Here is a 19,630-nt window from a genome sequence, read left to right as displayed (position 1 = left end):
ATACAAGATATCCTCAGTGGTGTTTTGTTGCTAACATTGAGGCAAGTCTGGAGTATTGCATTCAGTAGTTCATCTTTCTGTCATGCTGTTCTGCACTGGTAAAATAGGCATCTTAGGGAAATCTTCCAAAAGTTTCAAAGAGTAGATTAGAGAAAAACTAGCAGATCATCTCCCTGGATCATGAGTCAAAGTTCTGGTTTTAGAAGTCTCCAAAGAATCTTAATGCTATAGTAAGTGAATTGTACTGTGGCTCCCAAATGCTTTGGAGACTTTAAAGATGAGACTCGGATTTCTGAGGGGCTTAGGTGCTTATGAAAATGCTGACATGAAAGAAAAATGTCAGAAGGAAGGAAGAGAAGATCATGGGAGGCAGTGGGCGGTGGATATACTGTTCTTGACATTGACTCGCTGTAGTGTTTCTGCTTTTGTGTCTTCCTGTTTGTGGTTTTGGTTTCAGGTACCCTTAGCAGACCTTTCTCCCTTGATGGTATCCAAACAGGACACTTGATCAGAATAGCTTCTTTAGGCCAAATACTGTGGGAAGCTCTGAGCCAGATCAGGATGAAATACCAGTGGAGCTAGTTTGAAAAGTTCATCAGATAAATTAAACGAGAAACCAAAAGCATTTGTTTATTTAATAAATAAAACATCTGTCTTTATCAACTGTAATGTTTCCTACCCTTTGATACTGTTCCACACTACTGCTCTCTAGAGGATCTCCAGATACAGAACACAAATTTGATTATGTGAAGGCGCTGGGCCAAAAAGCTAGAGGTCTTATGCAAATTCAGATATGCATCAATTTGCATAGTGCTCCTAATATATAGGTATATCTATGTATGTATGTATATATGCATCCATTATCTCTCCTTCTCTTTTGAAAGATACTTCTCCTTTCCCAGCCTCTCCCTGAGCTGGCTCTTCGCTTACTCCTTGTTGTCCTTGATGATGACTGGCCAATTTGAAGTCCAGGCCCTCACTTCCCTGGAAACGTAGGTTTGTCGCTCTGGTGACAAAAAAACCCTTTAAACTCTGTATAAGCAATTCTAGCTCTTGTACTGATTGTCATCTCAGCTATTTATTTGTGCTGGTAAGGAGTAGTTAAGGGCTGTGGAAACTGAGTTATTTTTAGATGCTTCCATCAGGGATTGTCTTTGGTAGATGCAATCACAGGACAGTTCTTTGTGATGAGTGTTACAGAGAATGGCTTAAGGACACATATTCACTTTCTCCTGGTTTTTCTCCTCTTTTTGAGGATGAGGGTTGGAGCAGCCATGTGAGATATCCATCTGAGCTCAGCTCGGGTGAGAACCTTTTTCCATCTCTCTGTGAGTTTGGGTTGTGTAGGTTTGCTGAAACCTTGCTCCACCTTCTACCCTGGGATCATCAGTAGGATTTTGAGGCTCAGCTCTCCCGTAAGCAGTGGATAATGTACTCCAGGAATCAGCACGCTGTCAGGTGGCGAGGCCAAGCTGGACAAAGGAACTTTTGCCAGATAAGGAGCCTAGGAAATGGCTTTCAGTTCCATACACCAGTTTAAAGGAAGGGAGACCTGCACCTGCTGCCTTGGGGCTGCTGTCCTCAGGGAGACAACCCTGGTCCTGGATAAGATGACCAGTGGTAGCAGATTTTGTGCAGCAGGCTGCCAAAGAAGACATGTCTGTCTGCTCTAAAAAAAAAAAAAAAAAAATTTAAAAAATCCTTTTTATAAAGAGTAGAGCTTTGTATTTGTGCTCAATACATTTTAAAGTTTTTAAAAATGGGTTTAGTTGGGGCTTAGAGTAGATGCTTTAGTGAAGGGACTTTACGTCATACATGACTTTTTTCCTGTATCTAGAGTTAGGCCCTGGGGTGCAGGTCTGCAGCAGGTGTGAACTGCCACACAGAGTAGCAACAATTAAAGTTCCTGAGGATCCACCCTCAGTTTCTCAAAACAGTCAACAGCCCAGTTTGACATGTAGAGCCTCCACAACTGGAGCCAGAAGAGCTTTATTGAAAACCTGGCTACTTCTTTTGGTGTTTATGTGGGAACTTAATCTCTAGAAAGTCTGGTCCAAAATACAATCTCACGATGTTTACACGTTCAGCTGGGTAACTTGAGCTGCATTGAACGAGGGTTGCACAAACAGTGAGAGAAAGAAAAAGTCTCTTTGGCAGATAGTTCATTTGTGAGCTTTGAAAAAATTCAGGCACATGAAGGAATTATTCTGCCAGATCTACCAAAGCTTGAGCTCATTTTAGTTGAAGAAGTTCTCTCTCTCAACTTCAGAAGCCTTTTTTTACCCCATTCTCTAAACTGGGTTAGTAATAGGCAGATCATAAAGTGACTTTATTGGAAAGAAAGTTTACCAAGTAAATAATTAGTAAATATTTTCCAGGCAGCCATGTCCAGTAGATTGCTTGGTATGGTGGATAATAAGCACTACCGCCTTTTAAGACTGCAGTAATACAAAGTGCTTCTAAAAGCCTGACCCTGGTAGGATTGAGGCCTGAGAAGAGAAAATGTTAATCCTACACCACCAGGCCAAGATTTATTGGAAGGCATGTAGTATGGGGATAGAGATGTAGTAGTCCTAGATCCCAGCTGCTCCCTTTCTTCAACTCCTTCTCTTCATGAATGCATATTAAAATAATTTTGAGGCAAGTAATTGAAAACAATTAGAAGAAATTCCTCACAGTAAAACTTCTTAAAGAGTTTAAATAACTTTTATTCCAGCATATGGATTTGGGGCTTGGTGGTAAATTGAACTGTCTCTTTACAGAGTGGTAAATCACCAGCATTTGCTATCAAGAGCAGAAAAGAATGTTTATAAATCATTGCATTTGTTTCAGATTATTCATCAGAGCTGGAAGGCAATTGTTGAAGTTGCTTTGTGGTACTATAAACAGAATGCTGGGAAAGCTGCGTACTTTGTAGCAAAATTTTGGGGTTTGTACGTATACCAACTGAGACGTTTTCCTTCCAGAGAGGAGGATCTAGATTCCAGCGTGCTGTTTTGAAGGAACAAGTTTCAGTTGGCATTAATAGGGCAGCAAGGCCTGCTCACAGAGGAAGGGTCTCACAAAGTTATCTCATTTATCATTCCTTATCGTAGTGCAGTAGGCAAGAAGCGTCTCCACTTCTCCTTTTCCTGTGCCCTCCCAAACTGCTCTAATGGGGTTATGAAAAGGTTCAAATCTGAAAGAGAGTAAGAACTGAGGGCAGGGAGGATTTTGATACAGAAAATTTGAGGCAATAGTGCTTAACGTTTCCTGGTAAATAAAAAAAGGAGAAGGACTGTCTATGCACTTGCATTGTAGTTCAAGACAGGAGGACCCTGCCTGGTTTCCCTGGGTGCTGCTGTAATTACCCTAGAGCTTTTTTTCTCTGTGAGAAAGAGCTACAGTTTCTGTCACATGAAGTGCGGGCAGCAGCACGCCAGCACAAACAGCAATAGCAGGCTTAGCCGAGCAAGCTGCCCCAACTAGCCGGCGTTCCTGCATTAGTTACCGGCTGAGTTTCTCCAGTATTTCAGAGCTTCCTGGCCGTGCCTACAAGAGTACTGGCAAAAGCAGTTTGGGTTTACCTTAGTCTGTTGTGTCCAGTCCTGGAAGAATTAATTTCTGCAGGAGCTGTGCCAGCTCTTCTGAGGTTTTGAATGTTGTGGATCATTTAGCTTTGTTGTGTTTTTACCCCTCTCCAAAAATAAAATGAAAGCAAAACACACACCAACTCATTTGCTGACATGTTGGCACATACTGTGAAATAACTAACTGGTTGCAGAGTCTCCGTAAAAATGGAAGACATGGATTTTTCAAGTGGCAAGTTGCTTTTACCCAAAGAAAAAACAGAACATGGATATGATACACCTTTTATGAGCAAAACAGGAGAGCTGCAAGGTTGAATGTGGGTCAGATATCTTTTAGTGGCAGTGGTTTCCAAATGCTGAAACATATGTCTCTGTTAAGCACAACAGCATAAAAACTTTGATGCCAAAGAGAGGTGATGGGGGGTAGGCAGGGATCCTCAAAACAGCCAGTAGCTAATGCTGCCTTTGTGGTTTTATATATTTGCCTATTAAAATGACAATACAGACATGGAACATTTAGATTTAAGAAGCCTTCTTTTCATTAAACAACATTAAACAAACTGACAAAGTAGGGGGTTATGACTCCAGTAATTGAAACATGCTGTTCTGTTCAAGACCAGAACTCTATAAAGACTCTTTTCACCCAGTAATGCCCTTTGTGTTTGCCTGCTACCCCTGCTAGAAATTACTGTAGGCCTGAGGTATGTCTTTCCAAGTGGAGTGGGAATGACAGAGTGCAACACCACACTTGGCAGATGGGGTCACAGCCTTTTTAGGACGTTAACATTCATTGTGCCTTGGAAATCAATTTGCAGCTCAGAATGCATGGAGACTTAGCTGGATTCCCCTCCCCACTGATTTTTTATGTTAACTTTAAACCTGGGATGCAGGAGAAATAATTAGATGGATTAATTTGGATTAACTCTGGTGGGGTTTGGGTAGTTTTCACTAGCTTAATTTACAGTGTGCCTTTTTGTGGATTCCTTGCTGTTCTAGATATATGTTCTGAATCTGTACATTACCTTGCATTTCTTTTTCCTTCTCTCTTCTAGATGTGGATGAGTGTCAGGATAACAATGGAGGGTGCCAGCAGATTTGTGTAAATACTATGGGCAGCTATGAATGTCAGTGCAAAGAGGGCTTTTTTCTGAGTGATAACCAGCACACCTGCATTCATCGCTCCATTGGTAAGTTTTCAGTCTGTAAATTGTTGCTCTTTAGAATACCTATGTTCAATCAGAAATGCAGAAACTGTTTTGGGAGGGTTTTTTTATCCCCAGAGCTCCCAAAAATCGTTTCACTGGTTGGTTGGAGTTGATTGATTCCTCTGCTACCCAAACTTGTAGCAGAGCTGTAAATAAGACAGGGGAAAAGGCTTTAGTTTGACATAGAAATTACAGATAGTTCAAACAGCAGGCTCTTTGGGCAGACAGAGGCAGATTTTCAAATGGCAACTTTCTGCTTCTGAGTTTCCAAGACTTAAAAAATTCTCATCGGTTTATTGTGTAATAGTTCACCTGTCTTCCACCTTAGAGATCATGGTATCTTAAATCAAAATGATTGGCTTGTTGCTGCTGGAAGTTGTATAGGTTATGGATTTTTGCCAGTCATGTAACTCATTGCTTCGTTGCAGACTGATGATGGCTGATAGTATATTAACACAGCATTTTTCTTTGGTTCAGTACCCTGTCCAGGGTGGATTAGAAAACTGCTTCTCTGTTGCCTGTGCACTAGCAGTAGAATCCCTGCAAAACTGTGATCCTTGTCTGCTGCCGATTTTTACTAGAATAACCAGCTTTTCCTTTTCTATACGTGACAGACATGGAAGACAAGTTTGAGTGGAAAGGGAGAAGAGAAAACAGCATAGCTATAAATCTTTGCAATTAAGTGGACTCTGTGTGTTCATTCAGACTTCTGGTGACCCTGGCAGCAATGGGAATATATGCTAGCAAACTCATTTACCAATAGGCAATACAGAATGACAAAGTAGCAAGATGAGTCTGGTGATCAACAATATAAGCAAGCTGTAAATTTCAACAAGCCACACAAATGGTGCTGAACTATTTTAAGTCACTAAAATTAACCAGAAAATCCTACTTGAACGTAGAGTATGAATTTAGTCACTCTGTTGACAAGAAAACAAAACGTTGTAGTGTAGCATCTCAGAAATATAAATTTATTTCTGGTACTGTGTGTCTGCTTACACAGAATTGTAAAAACAAGTAGTAATTTTGATTTTCAGAAATCTGAATCTCCAGACTATGTTCACAGGTCCACTTTTTAGCATGATTGTTAAGTTTTAAGCAATTGAGGTATTTTAATTATGGCAAGAACATATGATTAAGCTCTATCAACCAGTGCATTTTAAAGGTTGTTATCTAATAGGTTTTTAGTCATTCTTTTCAACGTAAATTGTTCAAATTTCTGTCCAGCATAAAGTAACCCTGACACAAAGATATCCAACAGAGAAAGCAATAGTAGCTGGAGGCTTAATGAAAACCACTTGCAGAGTACTGTGATACAATCATTATTTCAATTTGCACATTATAAAAATTCCCAGCTGTAATAAAAGAGAATTTAGTTATCTGGGATGGAAACTAATGAAATAAATGAAAAATGAGACTCTAAAGGCAACAGTTACTTCTAAGGAAGAGATTTATTGAGGGAAAAGGGTAAGTCTTATGGCAAAGAAGATTCCTGGTTTGCCGGAAGGTCTGGGGGAGCAGATTTGAAGGCTGACTGCTGTATGCAGGTAGTAAATACACACGGGAATAATATATTTGTGTTAACATGTTTGCAAAGAAAATGTCATATAAGACATGGACGTTTAATTTGAAGCAACATCTTCAAATTATTTTAGATCTGAAAAAAACAAGCAACCCACCAAATAGACCAATGGTGATTGCAAAGCGTTTAATGAACAAAAGGTTTGTGGCTTTTAAAAAATAGTCAATTCGCAATCACATCAAACCTTACACTGTAGTGCCATGATCCCACACACAAATACATCAGGTAGGTATGCTGGAGGAAGGAAATGAAATTGAATGATCTGTTTCGGTTGTCAGAGGTGACTGAACTGCAAATAGTAAATATGGTGAGAAAGTAAAGGACTTTTTTAATATCTGTGTTTACTCACTTTCATCTGTCTCACTTGTAAGCACCACTACAGAAGGTGTTGGAACGCAAAAATATGCATCAACATATTTAGCCAGAATTGTGCCTAGGGCAGGATTGTGTCTGTACCTCTGTTGGTAAACAAGGCTGAAGTGGACAAAGGCACACTGCACAGCTAGCACTGCAAGCCAAACACAAAGGTGCTGACTTGCCAAAGCCCTTTTAGCAAGCTTGTTGACTTTGAGCATAATAAGATCCATTAATTGCAGTGGGATTACTTTTCTGCCTCTGAAAAATGCATGTGCGGTCACACAATCTTGGTGTCCTTGGCATGACCCAAAGTCTCTTCAAGGACTCAGCTAGTCTAAAACAATCAACCACAAGGTTCTTCATGCAGTTCACTACCACCTTTCCATCCACATTCGAGAGATGTGGTAGTTTCAGAGTTGAAAAAGGGCATTGGATGGTCTCTTGGGGGTTGAGCAGAAGAAGGAATATGTCCCTTTTTGCACTAACCAGCCAAGGGAAAGGTGTCTTCTGGTATGAGGCACCCTCCTTAAAATTGTCAGTGGCTGTGTGAATTTCCTCAGCTTCCAGAGAAGCGCTGTGCCTCTCCCAGTGTTTCAGGGGTGTATTGTACCACTGTGCTCCTACCTGCAAGCTGTGGTTAAAAGCCACATTGGAGTTCATGGGAGGGGCTTTTAATATCAACCTTGTGTCCCAAATGACACGTTTGCTTGCCATCCAGAAGTGTTCTTATTATTTCCTGTGGACAAAAAGGATTAATGATCCACAGAGAAATATGAATTTTATGCCAACAGGAGGCCAGGCTGACATGAAAGTCAGGGCAAACCCTGGTTTCCCAGTGTTTGCTTTATTTCACTCTCTTCATTATAGCCCTACTGATTTCTTCTGTTTAGTCTCGGTATCTTTTGGGAGGATACTATGCCCAGTACAACTTACCTCATTTATTTTTGCATAAAACTTAATTTCCCTTTGCTGAGTCAGATTTCAGTAGTAGTTTACTCACAATAATGATGGCAACAAAGCAGAGAGAGAAATGGAGGGAGAATGGATTGTAAAAGATAAGGAGAACTGAACAGATACTTATCTTAGTACATCTTAATTGCAATAGTAGGTGTGAACACTGTGAATTATACCAGACACCCATTTCTGTTTGTTTCCTCATGACTAAAAAGAAACCAGAATAAAACAGCTGTTACTGTATCATCTCCAGCTCCAGAGGGAGCATGTGTTTAATAAATGTGGAGATTAGTATCGTACACTACAGCTGTGACTGAGTCAGGTGAGTGGGTTACAGCATGTTTTCCCTTAATTTGATGATAAGCCAGAAGCCCCAATTCAGCAAAGCCTCCAGGCACATCCTTAAACTCCTAGTGATACCAAAGTTGGTTAAAAATCTGAATTGGGCCTAAAAAGCATCAAAATAGGCAGAGTTTAGCTATATGCCTGTATCTCCGCTGGAGTTCGGAATGATCAGAATGAAGGTTATGGTATGTCCCATTTGCATTACAACTGTAATAGGTATTGTGGTCAGGAGCTCTGGCTACAAACTGCCTCGCCAGCTAAAATTCTCAGCTGAAGCGGTATAGAAAGCCATTGCTGTCCCACCTCCAGAGGGCAAGTCTTCTGAAGCACAAAGGGTGTTTGCTTACAAGCCGGATACTTCAGGAGTTCTGTGGCTAGGAAGACTTCTGTTGCTTTAGAATCCATCCCCTGAATGTCAGCCTAAAGCAGAGTTATATTAATGGTCTCATATCTGCTAATCGTTCACTGCCAGTGGTTTTATACAGCTAGTGCCAAGTAAACTAAAAAAGGCAGGTGCAATTAGCAGTGGTAGTTAGAAGTGGAAACAAGAAGAGATGTAGAAATACCAGGCTATAGAAGGCTGGAAATTATGATGGTCTGGTCAAACAGTGGAAAAGCTTTTTACACGGTTGTCACCATCATTTTCAAGCCTGTTAAAAAAACATTTGGCAAGGAAATGCTTTTTCACTTCCCCTTATCCCATTAGCCTTATGTTCTTAAGAGTTAGGGAGTTTGACATAAAGTCAAGCTACCACAACTTAGCAAATTACTGTGCTACAGAGTCTCAAAACCAGCTTGTCTCTGCACTAAAAGTGTAACAGTTTAGTCCCAGAGGAAAGGGAAACATGCTAAGCCAAGTTGTCGTGCATTTGTCACGGGCTAAGTGAGTTTATGAAATGGCTTACCGTGCTTGTGCTGATACATAGTACCTTGTTAAACTTGATTGTATGTTTAAACCCTTGTTAATTTTGCGGCAGTAGCATAGGAGTCCTTCGGTCTGCTGACATCAAACTACCAAGTTTCTTGTTCTGAGGATTATAAAACCACCTTTGTTCAATTTTTTCATTCTTATTTTCCATGATTTATTTTTATTCCTCACCTGTTTCCTTAGTTCAGTGCAATTTTATAGTGGTAGAATAATGTGTTAGGACTCCCTGGGAGGAAGCATGATCCCCAGTCAGTGCGGGAAAGGTTACAGGTTGGGGTTCTGGAATTTATTCCCATCTCTGGTGCCCTGTGGGACTCTGGGCAAGAAGGTTATTGTGACTCAGAATTTCTGCAAAGCACTTTAGAGGACAGAGGTGCTTTTTCTACAGAAAGCACAATAATCTATTCATATTTAGATTAATATGGAAGGGTGACTTTAAATAATTAAGTGTTGCTAGCACCGTTCCAGACTTTATGAAGTACAGCGTTTCTCATCTCAACTATGAAAGCTCTTTCATGATGATGTAACCAGTTAAATTACTCCATTACTCGAATATACTTTGCCATAGCTGCCCCAAGTACAGGCATCCATTCACTGGAGCAGAACAGTCCTATTTGTCTTTTTAAATTGGAATCCTAATATGATTGTAAAGTAGAGGAATATGTGTAAAGTAAATTGTAAGGACATCAATTTATGTGCTTTTAGATAACATAATAAGAAAACCTTTCAGGCAGCATAAGTTTTATCTGGACAAGCATACTGCAATCTTGGAAGTTTTTTTCCAAAAACTGCACACAGTATGACCTAAGTGTAACAGAAACTTGTCTGTTTATACATTCCCATGATACATTTTGAATAAATAATTCAGTCGATTATCTTTCACAGAATATAGGATACAGAATGTATCCAGGAAAAAAAGGCTTAATAAACCATTTTAAATCTCATTGTGACCTGTTAGAAGTCACATATACACATTAAAACTGTGCATAACCCACAAAAATTGCTGTACTTCAGTTTCAGGGATTCTTATTTGTTCCAGCAGCCCATGTGAAGGGCACTGCACGTTTGCTTTCTCCATTCCTCTGGAATGGAAGGAGGTTATAATTTGTCTGGAGGAAAAATGCAACAGGTGGGGACACCTGGTATAAGTAAAAAGTAATCTCTGTTAGGCCTGATCTCCCTCCTCTCACATATCAGTGATTTATCATGATTATAACTAGTAAAGTTGCACTGATGTAAAACTAGTTTAAGTGAAATCTGACTTAAGTTCAGCTGTGAGGAGAAACAGTAATTATATAATCATAAAAAAATAGTAAGTGAAAGTTTAGGAGTAGATGTGAAAATAAGTAGTCTCATGGAATCATAGAACAGCCCAGGTTGGAAAGGACCTCGACAGATCATCTGGTCCAACCTTTTGTGGGAAAGGGAGCCTAGATGAGATTAAATGCCCTGTCTAGTTGCATCTTGAAAACCGCTAGAACTGGGGACTCTACCATGTCCCTGGGGAGGTTGTTCCAGTGAACGATTGTTCTCATTGTAAAAAATTTCTTACTGATGTCAAGATTAAACCTCTCCCGGTGCAACCTGCACCCATTGCCCTTTGTCTTCTCCATGTGGCTCCTTGTGAAAAGAGAGCCTCCATCCTCTTTGTAGCTGCCCTTTAAGTACTATCCAAATGAAACTAGGTCTGTCCAAATAAAACTGCAAAAGCAGGGGTTTATGTATCAAAATTGTCAGTAGTTTTTGGTTGTTTTTTTCCCCCCTCAGCTTTCCACATTAAGGCCTTCAATAAATGTCAGCTTAAATGGTGACTGCTTAGGCTGTCATAGAATTGGAGGCGCCTGTTACTTTTGGCTTACAAAAATTTTAAATGCATCTGAAAACTAAGGCTGTAATCTTCCTTTTGTAGGTAAGAATACCAAGGTGTAAATATTACAGTATTGTCTAATGCTCTTGTGACTGTGTCTGAACTGCAGGATAGATTCACTCCATTAGAGGAGCTGCAGTCCTGTTCCTCAGAGCAGTCCAGATGGAAATCAGGATGCGAGGAAGTGATATAAGATATGAAATAAAGATAGAGTTTTGGTATATCCCAAGTTGCAGAGTTAAATACAGACAAGTAGAATTGGTTGCAGGCCCTCATTGAGTTCCTAGGGACCAGTTCAGACTCATATCATACTTATACTCAACAAAATATGATGATGTCCCTACGTATTCTACCTTAGTTTTATAGCTCACTTGCCTTTTGAAGGAAGAATACTGTGCTTCAAAATTTTCTAGGACTTTGAATCAAGTTTAATTCAGAAAGAAAACCAAATTTTGTTGAGTAATCAATACCCTCTGCTGCTTTGCTTCAGCTGAGTTTTGAATGCACTAGTAAACCAACTGGTTAGCAGGATGCAATGGTGGTGAGTTCATTGAAACCCAAAGGAGAAATCTCCCGATGCTTAGGAGCAATAGCAGATTGCCAGGTTTTGCCAAAGTCTGGGATTGAATTCTAAGAGCGTAAACTGTCCTGTAACAGGTCCCAGATTAAGTGCATTGATCAGAACAGACAGAAATATTTTAAAACTAAAAAAGAAAGAAAATAACAACAACAACAAAAAAAAAAGCCTAGATGTACTAGAAAACACCAGCTGGTAAATAATCTAGAAGTCACATGTGTAATTTGCATATAGTGCTTGAACAGTAGTAAAAGTAGATGCAGAGCTGAACATGACTAAGTGATAAACTAGGACATGCAGATAATTTCCCAATGAGCCAGAATCTGAAATGGTTTAATGGTACATTAGTTGTTTCTGCACGGCTCCATTGCCAATGCCTTTTGGTATGGAAAGGATGAAACTAAAGGGGGAAAAGAAGTGTGTAAGAAATAAGGAAGCTGGAGATGCAAAGAAGTGTGTCTTGGAAAGAGCAGCTGTTTGAAACACCCTGCAGCAGCATGACAGCCAGCCAGCTTGCCAGGGGGAGCAGGGAATTTGTAAGTCAGATCAAAAATCTCTCCACACCTGTGTGACAGAAAGTGCAGCAAACAGTCTGTAGCTCAGCAACTGACTGACTGGCAGTGCTGACAAGATGGGAAAAGCTATATGCACGAATGGGAAAACACACTGGAAAGTAGTACATTTAAAAAAAAAAAAAAGAGAGAGAAAATATGCAAAGGGAGCTTTCACACTCAATCATTCAATAGCATTGGAAGTGAACCAATGTTCTGTTCATACTGTCTGCTCTGGATAGAGCAGGATTATACTAAATAAAAGAACTGACATGTCTTTTTAAAGGCCTCTAGCATCCAGTTGACTGAAGCATCAGGTGAGAAAGATCTGGGAAGAATATTAAGCCAGAGTGTACTGGAAAAAAGCTGGCATTCACACATGCACACAACAAATGGACTCTGTTTTAAGTATACCATACATTGTATTTGTCATGATGTGTCTTTCTCATGCCATCAGGGATACAATGATGAATTCAGGGCATGCTCTGAATACTGTGTAAAGCTGCTCATCATCTTTCATACCTACTGTAGTCACTCTGGGTCTCTCTGTGTATGTCTTGTGTTTTTGACTATGCAGAGAAATTAGCCACAGACTGTGTTGCAGGCACTGTTCCTCTTTGCTGCTATTCATGAGAAATCTCAGAGATGGGATCTAGCAGGAACTCTCTAAAGGCCTATACAGCAATGTGTTTTTTGCTATAAACCAGTAGAAATTCAAGATATGAATGCCAAATACCCTTTTCATATGTACTGTTACCCTCCTGTATGTGGTATACATACTATGCATTTAATGAGTTCTATTAATTATTCAGTTCCCTGTAATTATGTTTGAGGTTGCTCTGAGGTATTCTGAAATAATGTAGCAGTTAATAGAAATAAGAAGATGCTTGTATTTAATAGCCGTGTATATTTTCAAGCCTAAGAATACTTGCATGCTCTGTTAAGCTTTATATCTTGGAAGTATCTGGGTCATAAAATGTTGTTTTTGTCACTGTTCTTGATGGTATTTTGATTATTTTGTACTCGAGCACCAGTCAAGAATGGGGCCAGATTGTGTGAGACCTCGTACATACTGGGAAAATTTACAGCCTAAGTAAACAAGGCAAACATAGGGCAGAGGACAGCGCAAAACACATAGTCACTGTGAATGCTTTCATGGCAGAAACATTGTAGTAGCACCGGGAGATATTTTTAGGAGGGGGCGCAAAGGAATAAGGGAGTGAGACAAGGGTACGTCAGGTAAACAGAAAGACAAGGAGGGAGCCAGCCAAGTGGTAATGAGGTGGAGGAGAATAGGTTGAGGAAAAGAAGGGTATGAAACAGTTAGCACAAGGCAAAATCTATACTTCTCCTCTGTCTCCTTAATTCCCTGGCTCACTAATGCCATTTCTTTTCAGTATTCTATCCCTCATAGTTTTCGTTCCATTTAGCTGACTCCTCTCCTGTATAAACCACAGTATAGTCATAGTATAATCAAACTGCAGCGATGTCTTTGAAAACGAATGTTTTTCTCAGCAGATTGGGTCATGTGCTGAGATTGCAAGGCCAACCTGCAATCATACGCAAGTGATCAGGATGATACCCTTGCAAGGGTTCAACTCCTCTGCTTCTCCCTGGAGTCAAGAAATGCAGAAGCAGAGGCGTTAAGTGTAACAGGCAGACAAGCATCGTGTGCTGTTGGAGTTACTCTCTGAACTATCATCACCATTGATAAGAGCATTGAGTTTGTGCAGTGAATCAGTTTACTTGCTTTTTGTGCATGATGCTTAGTATGATTGAGCACTTTCAAAAGGCTCTGCCTGCCTTATCACTGCTTAGAAGCTGCAAATAATCTTTCTTCTCTTGTTCCAGCATAAAGCATTCACCTTTGAGTAAAAGCAACAGCACTTTTGTTCCTCTTTGATATGGAGCACGTTCTTTAAAAGTTCTTCTCTTTGTTTATAGCTGACTAAATCACTGCATGCACAATGTAAGCCAATAGTATCCAGTACGGTGTGCTGCAAGCGTTGTGTTACATTGGTGATTTACCAGAGTTGGCAGGTTTTCTCCCTGCAGTTAACATGGGCTGAGGATAATATAATAGCTGCTATCTTCAATCCATATCAAACTGCAAAGTACTAGACAGGCCAAAACTAAGAGCCTTCTTAGTCAAACATTAATTTTTGACAGAAATTCACATGATTGGTGTTGGCATTTCAGTATTTAGTGTAATGAGAATTGGTTATTTAAACTGACATTTGTTTGGAATGCTACAAATGCCAAGATGGGGAAGCAGCGATGTGAATTGTTCTTATGCCATGCGTTTCTCATTCTGCCTGCTTCAGAAGTGAACTCCTAGTTATTTGCTTTTCTAATTGCTAATTCACTGGAGGATGTGGCAGGAGTCTACAAAAACTACCTCAGGACTCTAAACCCCCTCTGAAATAAGAGCTATTATGCCATGTGCTGTAAGTTACAGATACGGGAGGCAGAAAAGTTAAATAATTTGCCTAGAGTTACAGAGGAAAGCTGAAGAAATCCCAAGAGCTTTCCAGAAAAGCTGTGAAGGAATCATTTGACAGAACGTGCAGTTTAATTGATACTATGTTGATTTTGCCAAATCTGTTTTGTAAAACTTAGTATCTGTTTTTATACCTGCTCCTACTAGGAACAGAATGCAGATATCCTGAGCCCCATTCTTTTAGTCTATTATTTAATTCTCTTCTTTCATCCCTGGTGCACTTTAACATCAGTGATTGATGAATTACACGTACATGTTTGGAGATCAAAGTGTAGCACAGGGAGCCGGGTGGATAACAGTGCATTTTGCAAATCCTGTCCTCTGCCGCCTTTCCTCCCTCCACTTTTTGTCCTGTTTGTTCTCTATTGGCTCACTGTTGTAAATTGAACAATTTCTGATGGGGCCAGGCAGCTTGACTTCTTACTGAAATTCAGGATGCCTGCTGACTCTCTGCACTGCGCCCTCGTACCGGGAAGGCAGCCAAATTGACACTGGGAATGTGTAGGTTCTGAAAAGTGAGGCGGAATACAACTACCTGTACAAGTCAACCAAATATTTTCAACATTATTTTTGCAAGAAGTGTCTTTTCCCACTAAACTAAATTTTGTTCTCTGAAGTAGCTGCTTTTCCTGGAATAATAATAATTATACATATAAAAAAATAATAGAAAAAACCCATCAAAACTCTGAAACATTTAGACCTGGAGGGATTGTCCTTGGCAGTATGTGGTAGTGGTTGTTAGGCAGCCTCATCCACCTCCGTAGGCAGCTGTCATATTGCACCGTAATGTAAATGTCCATGAAAGCCCCCTTATCGACAGGGGAGACTGGGCACTTCGTACAAGAAACAGCTCACACATGAAGCCTGGTTTGCCAGGTGAAGGAGCGTATTCCAGGTAGCATTTCTGAATCGCCTGTTTCCTTTCACAGGTGAAATATTTCAGTGTTGGGGGAGCTTTCCAGGAAAAAGGCCAAACCAAACAAAAAAAGGGTCCTGCCAGCTCTGCGGAAGGGCAGCATTCAAGCGCTGTGCTTGAGGTGGGACTGGCCTGCCCTGCCCTGCCGGGTGGCTGCATGGCTGCATGCTCTGCCCCAGTTCTGTGTTTCTGCTCCTTGCCTCTCCAGACAACGTGCTTTCACAACTCCCTCTAAGCTTCCCAGGAAAAGCTATCGTTTGGCCTAAGTGCTTCCTTAATGGACATTTAATTACTTTGCTCTAATTGGAGTCTGAAAAACATATCATTAAAAAAAGCCCGTAATAAGCTGTTTTAAACCAGGATTTGGTGAGCAATACTTTCCTAGCCTAATCTGTGTCTCTCTCTTGCATCCTGAATGGTATGTTTACCTGGAGATTTATTTTGAAAAGGCTTTCTATGTAGATCTCAACATGACTTTTTAGCATTTGGGTAAGTTACCATTTGTCTTCAGCTGGCATTAGTTGAAAATACCTTGTACTGTTCAATCTTCCGAGAATTCACAGAGAGATAGTGAGCTGTCATTCCTGTGCTATCTCTGAGAGAAGCTGATCACTTACCGGCCAAATGAACTCTGAATTAATCTGGAGGATTACCTGTCAGGAGCTCACTGAAATGCTCCATGAAACAGCCCCACGGTAGAGTGAAATACCAGAAAAACAATAAAATCAAAGAACACCAGTGATAATTCTCTGAAGTTCAGTCCTTTAAAAGCAGAGCCTTGGTGGGAGCAGGAGAGGCCCTTTGTGGGTTTTTTTATGTTGTTCTCATTAGTTTCATGGAAGAGGGACATTAGGTGGCTAAAAGAATTTTCCTTTTGTCCAGACTATGGATGTCTTTAAACCCGACTCTGAGGCTTTCTAGACCTAGTGTAAATGGTGCCACTTCGGAGCATGTGTCAAATTTACTTCTAGCTATTAGCTATCAAGTGCCCAAACCCAGAATGTAAAAATATCTCCAAGCACTGAAAGTTTATTTATGTGTCATTTGGTTAAATATCTTACGAGGTTGTTTTGTTGCTTTGTTTCCTCTAAAAACACCTGTAAAGGCCTCATTTTCTCTTAGTGTTTATTATGACTCACTTCATGGAGATACTTCTGTGCTGAGCTATAATAAGTTGAGCTAGCTCAAAAGCAACATTGTGGTCAGGAGTGTGGCTGTGTTGAATGACATCCCATTTTTCCTGTTCCGTATTTATTCTCTCCTTGGACTTCCACAGTCTATTTACAGGCAGAAGCAGGATTTCCCTGCTTTCCAGTATGACCTGATATCAGGAAAAACACTGCCATTTTTTCCTGCTTACCTTGACCACCAACAAATACTGCCCAAATTAAAATCCATATTCGGTGTTTAGCTTTTCATCAAAGTATAGAAAACAAACAGAGCTGCTTATCAAGAACTCTGTTTTTCTGTGTTCACCCTTACACAGCTATATTGACTGCACTCCACTTACTGCCTCAAAGTCTTGTTGACTTCTTGCAAACAGCTCATAGCTTCCAAAGGATTTTCTTCACCTTTATTTTCTTAGGTCATTACAGCCATGGATGGCTACAAACCAGATACACTGCTAGCAGATGTCATGCTTATTTCCGTGTGCAGCTCTGCCAATGGTATCTTCATCTTCATTCGTCCTATCCTTTCACCTCCTTGCTCTTGTTGAAAAATGGAATACCAGTTAGGTGTATACATGGAGACTAGGACGACATAACGTAGCTTTGTTAAACCATGAAATCTGTAGAGGCTAAAGACAGCTCCAGTCACAGCTGTAGTGTTCTCTCTGAAGTGGAGATGAGATGCAGGTCTGATCAAACCAGTTCAGAAGTCCACAAACTCCCAGCAGTTTCATTAGGATTTGAACCGGCGTCACGAGACTGTGAACATCTGCCAACAACAGAGATTGAATCAGAAGGTGATGCAAATTACGATTATTTCTTCGAGTTACACCATTGCACAGGTAAAGAAAGTTGTGAATAACTACTACCATCGTAAACTTTTCACTTCCTGTGGAAGACCTAAGGAAACCATTTCACTAACCTGTAGGACAGAACTGTTTCTCAGACCTATGCAGAACTTTGAGAAAGAGGGTAAAAAGTGCCAGAAAGAAACCAATATGTGATAAGTAGATTAAAGGCAGTTCAGTACTGAAGAATATGCTTGCAGGGCGGTTACATAGTCTACTAATCCCAAACGCTACTAATGATTGTAATTGTAGTCAGAAGTCGGTATGCCCTGTAGCAAAGCAATAAACCGGTGCTGAGATAGCATGTTTTCTTCTGTGCCAAAGTGACTAATTTTAAGATGAAGAAACCATTCTGCAATGACAAATAAGCCTCAATGCACAGAAAAAGAGCAATGATATGAGAGCAACAGAGTGGCTTGTGTACACACTGAATGTTTCTCACCCTAAATGTGCCAGCAGATCATGTAGACTTCTGAGAGAAGCAGGTTCTTCCACTTTCACACCACTATTGCCCTATAAACACTTCGTTCATTTCTGAACTACAACTTGCAGATTAGTCTTCCACTCATTGTGTTGGTGATAGCATTTGGGTTTAAATGGCTAATAACATAGGACTGCTCTTTCAGGTGCCTCCACATGAAATCTGATGCTGAGTGCCCCAGAAAAAAATTAACCATTTGTGACAGGAATGGGATTGAATTTGCTGCTGTGTGGAAAATGTGTTTGCCTACATGCCCACTGTGTGTCTGTGGTGCTGGTTGTAGCATTTGAACAGAGAAGCAAGAGGATTATTTTGGTGAATGTAAATGGTAAAAGAAGGAACAATGGTAAAACAATGGTAAAAGAAGGAATTATATGTGCTTTGAAACGGTTCTTTTGGTAATATTCTTGCTCAGATAATAAAGGAGGGATTTTATTGCTTGAGGTCACTGGAAAATGTTTTTTGAATGCCTTAATGGCACTGTCTGAGCAAATCATGATAGCAGGTAACTTTTATCAAATAGCAATATATTCATCATCTCCATTCCATGCCCATCTTTCCCCAGCACCTCTCACTGTTCCCTTGACCTAGACCCTGCAATGTCGCCTTCCAGACTGTGAATCACTCATCTCTCTCCCTCGTGCCCCCACCAAATGTTATCATCACGCTGGCTTGAACCCTGACATTTGATTTGTGTAAGCTAGGATTGCTGCATGTCTCAGGCTGACATTTTATTCAGATTCCTTCTCTGAGGAAAACTCAGGGAAAACAGAGCAACATACTCCATTTCCACAGAATGGTAAACTGTCTTCCTGTAAAAGCAAAGCCAGTAAAAAGCTTGGAAGCGTTTTCATAGCTAAATGGTCCTTTAGTATCACAGATATGCTGGACTCTTACAATGCTTAGAAAACAATATGTAATACCACCAATGTATGTATTTAAAATTTGTATATACGAATACATATGCATTTTGTAAATACATTTTTCTAAGTTGTCCTTGAATGTGACTGCTGCGACCCCATTCCTTGCCTGGTATACCCAAGGGAGGCAGCATTGATTGTGTTCTCTGGGTTTTGTAGGTTTTTCTGAAAGCAAGGGAGAGGCTTGTGCCTACATTGCATTTTACTTTAATGTATGGTCAGGCTTTCAGGCCTTTGTTGTTGGGACTATTCATGTGCTTAAGTGTTTTGCTGGATTGGAGCCACAGAGCAGTTAATGAATTAGTGCACATACCAGGGTATAGCATTCTATTTCTTCTTTCCAGACAGTTTGCATTTCCAGTATTTGTATAGGATATAGGGTGACCAGCAGCCTGCTTTCTTTATTTATGAAATTATATGTAAAAATGTATTCTCAGTAGATAGTTCTGCATTGCCTTCTGATAGATGAATTCTCTTCCCCTTTTCTTCCCATCCAAACTCTGTTCCCTAAAGAAAAAGCATATGTGGTGGCTACTGCTGCCATACTTTCTTCTCTTCTTTGAAAGTGGCAATGTGTGAATGGTTTTTTCCTCGTGGTATGTCCCAGACAGTGTTAGAAACAGCATTTAGCTGCCACATAATTAGAGTGATATTCAATATAGGCTGACAGAAACTTCTCTGAAAGCATTTACCTAATTCAGTGCTTCCAGCTTGGAGTATGGGAGAGTAGTTGTGCATCTCTCTGGCAAATTTCTCCTTTGGAATGAAATTTCAACAGTGGTGTGTGAATTGGGAAAATACATGTTTGTAAATGTACAACATATTAGGCAGCAGATGAGTTCTCAATTTGCTAAATTATTT

At 40.2% G+C, this 19,630-nt stretch overlaps 1 protein-coding gene across 4 annotated transcripts in view; it reads left to right on the top strand.

The window, feature by feature from the left end:
* SCUBE1 (signal peptide, CUB domain and EGF like domain containing 1) overlaps nucleotides 1-19,630 on the top strand; it is a 220,861-nt gene that overhangs the window by 54,067 nt on the left and 147,164 nt on the right. For all 4 annotated transcript variants that reach the window (XM_054810361.1, XM_054810335.1, XM_054810352.1 and 1 more), the window contains exon 4: nucleotides 4,622-4,756. In XM_054810361.1, coding sequence (XP_054666336.1) covers nucleotides 4,622-4,756 — 135 coding nt within the window. The remainder of the gene's footprint in view (nucleotides 1-4,621; nucleotides 4,757-19,630) is intronic.

Source organism: Grus americana, chromosome 1 (genome assembly GCF_028858705.1).
Source record: "Grus americana isolate bGruAme1 chromosome 1, bGruAme1.mat, whole genome shotgun sequence".
Taxonomy (NCBI): domain Eukaryota; kingdom Metazoa; phylum Chordata; class Aves; order Gruiformes; family Gruidae; genus Grus; species Grus americana.
This window is presented reverse-complemented; position numbering and strand designations above follow the sequence as displayed.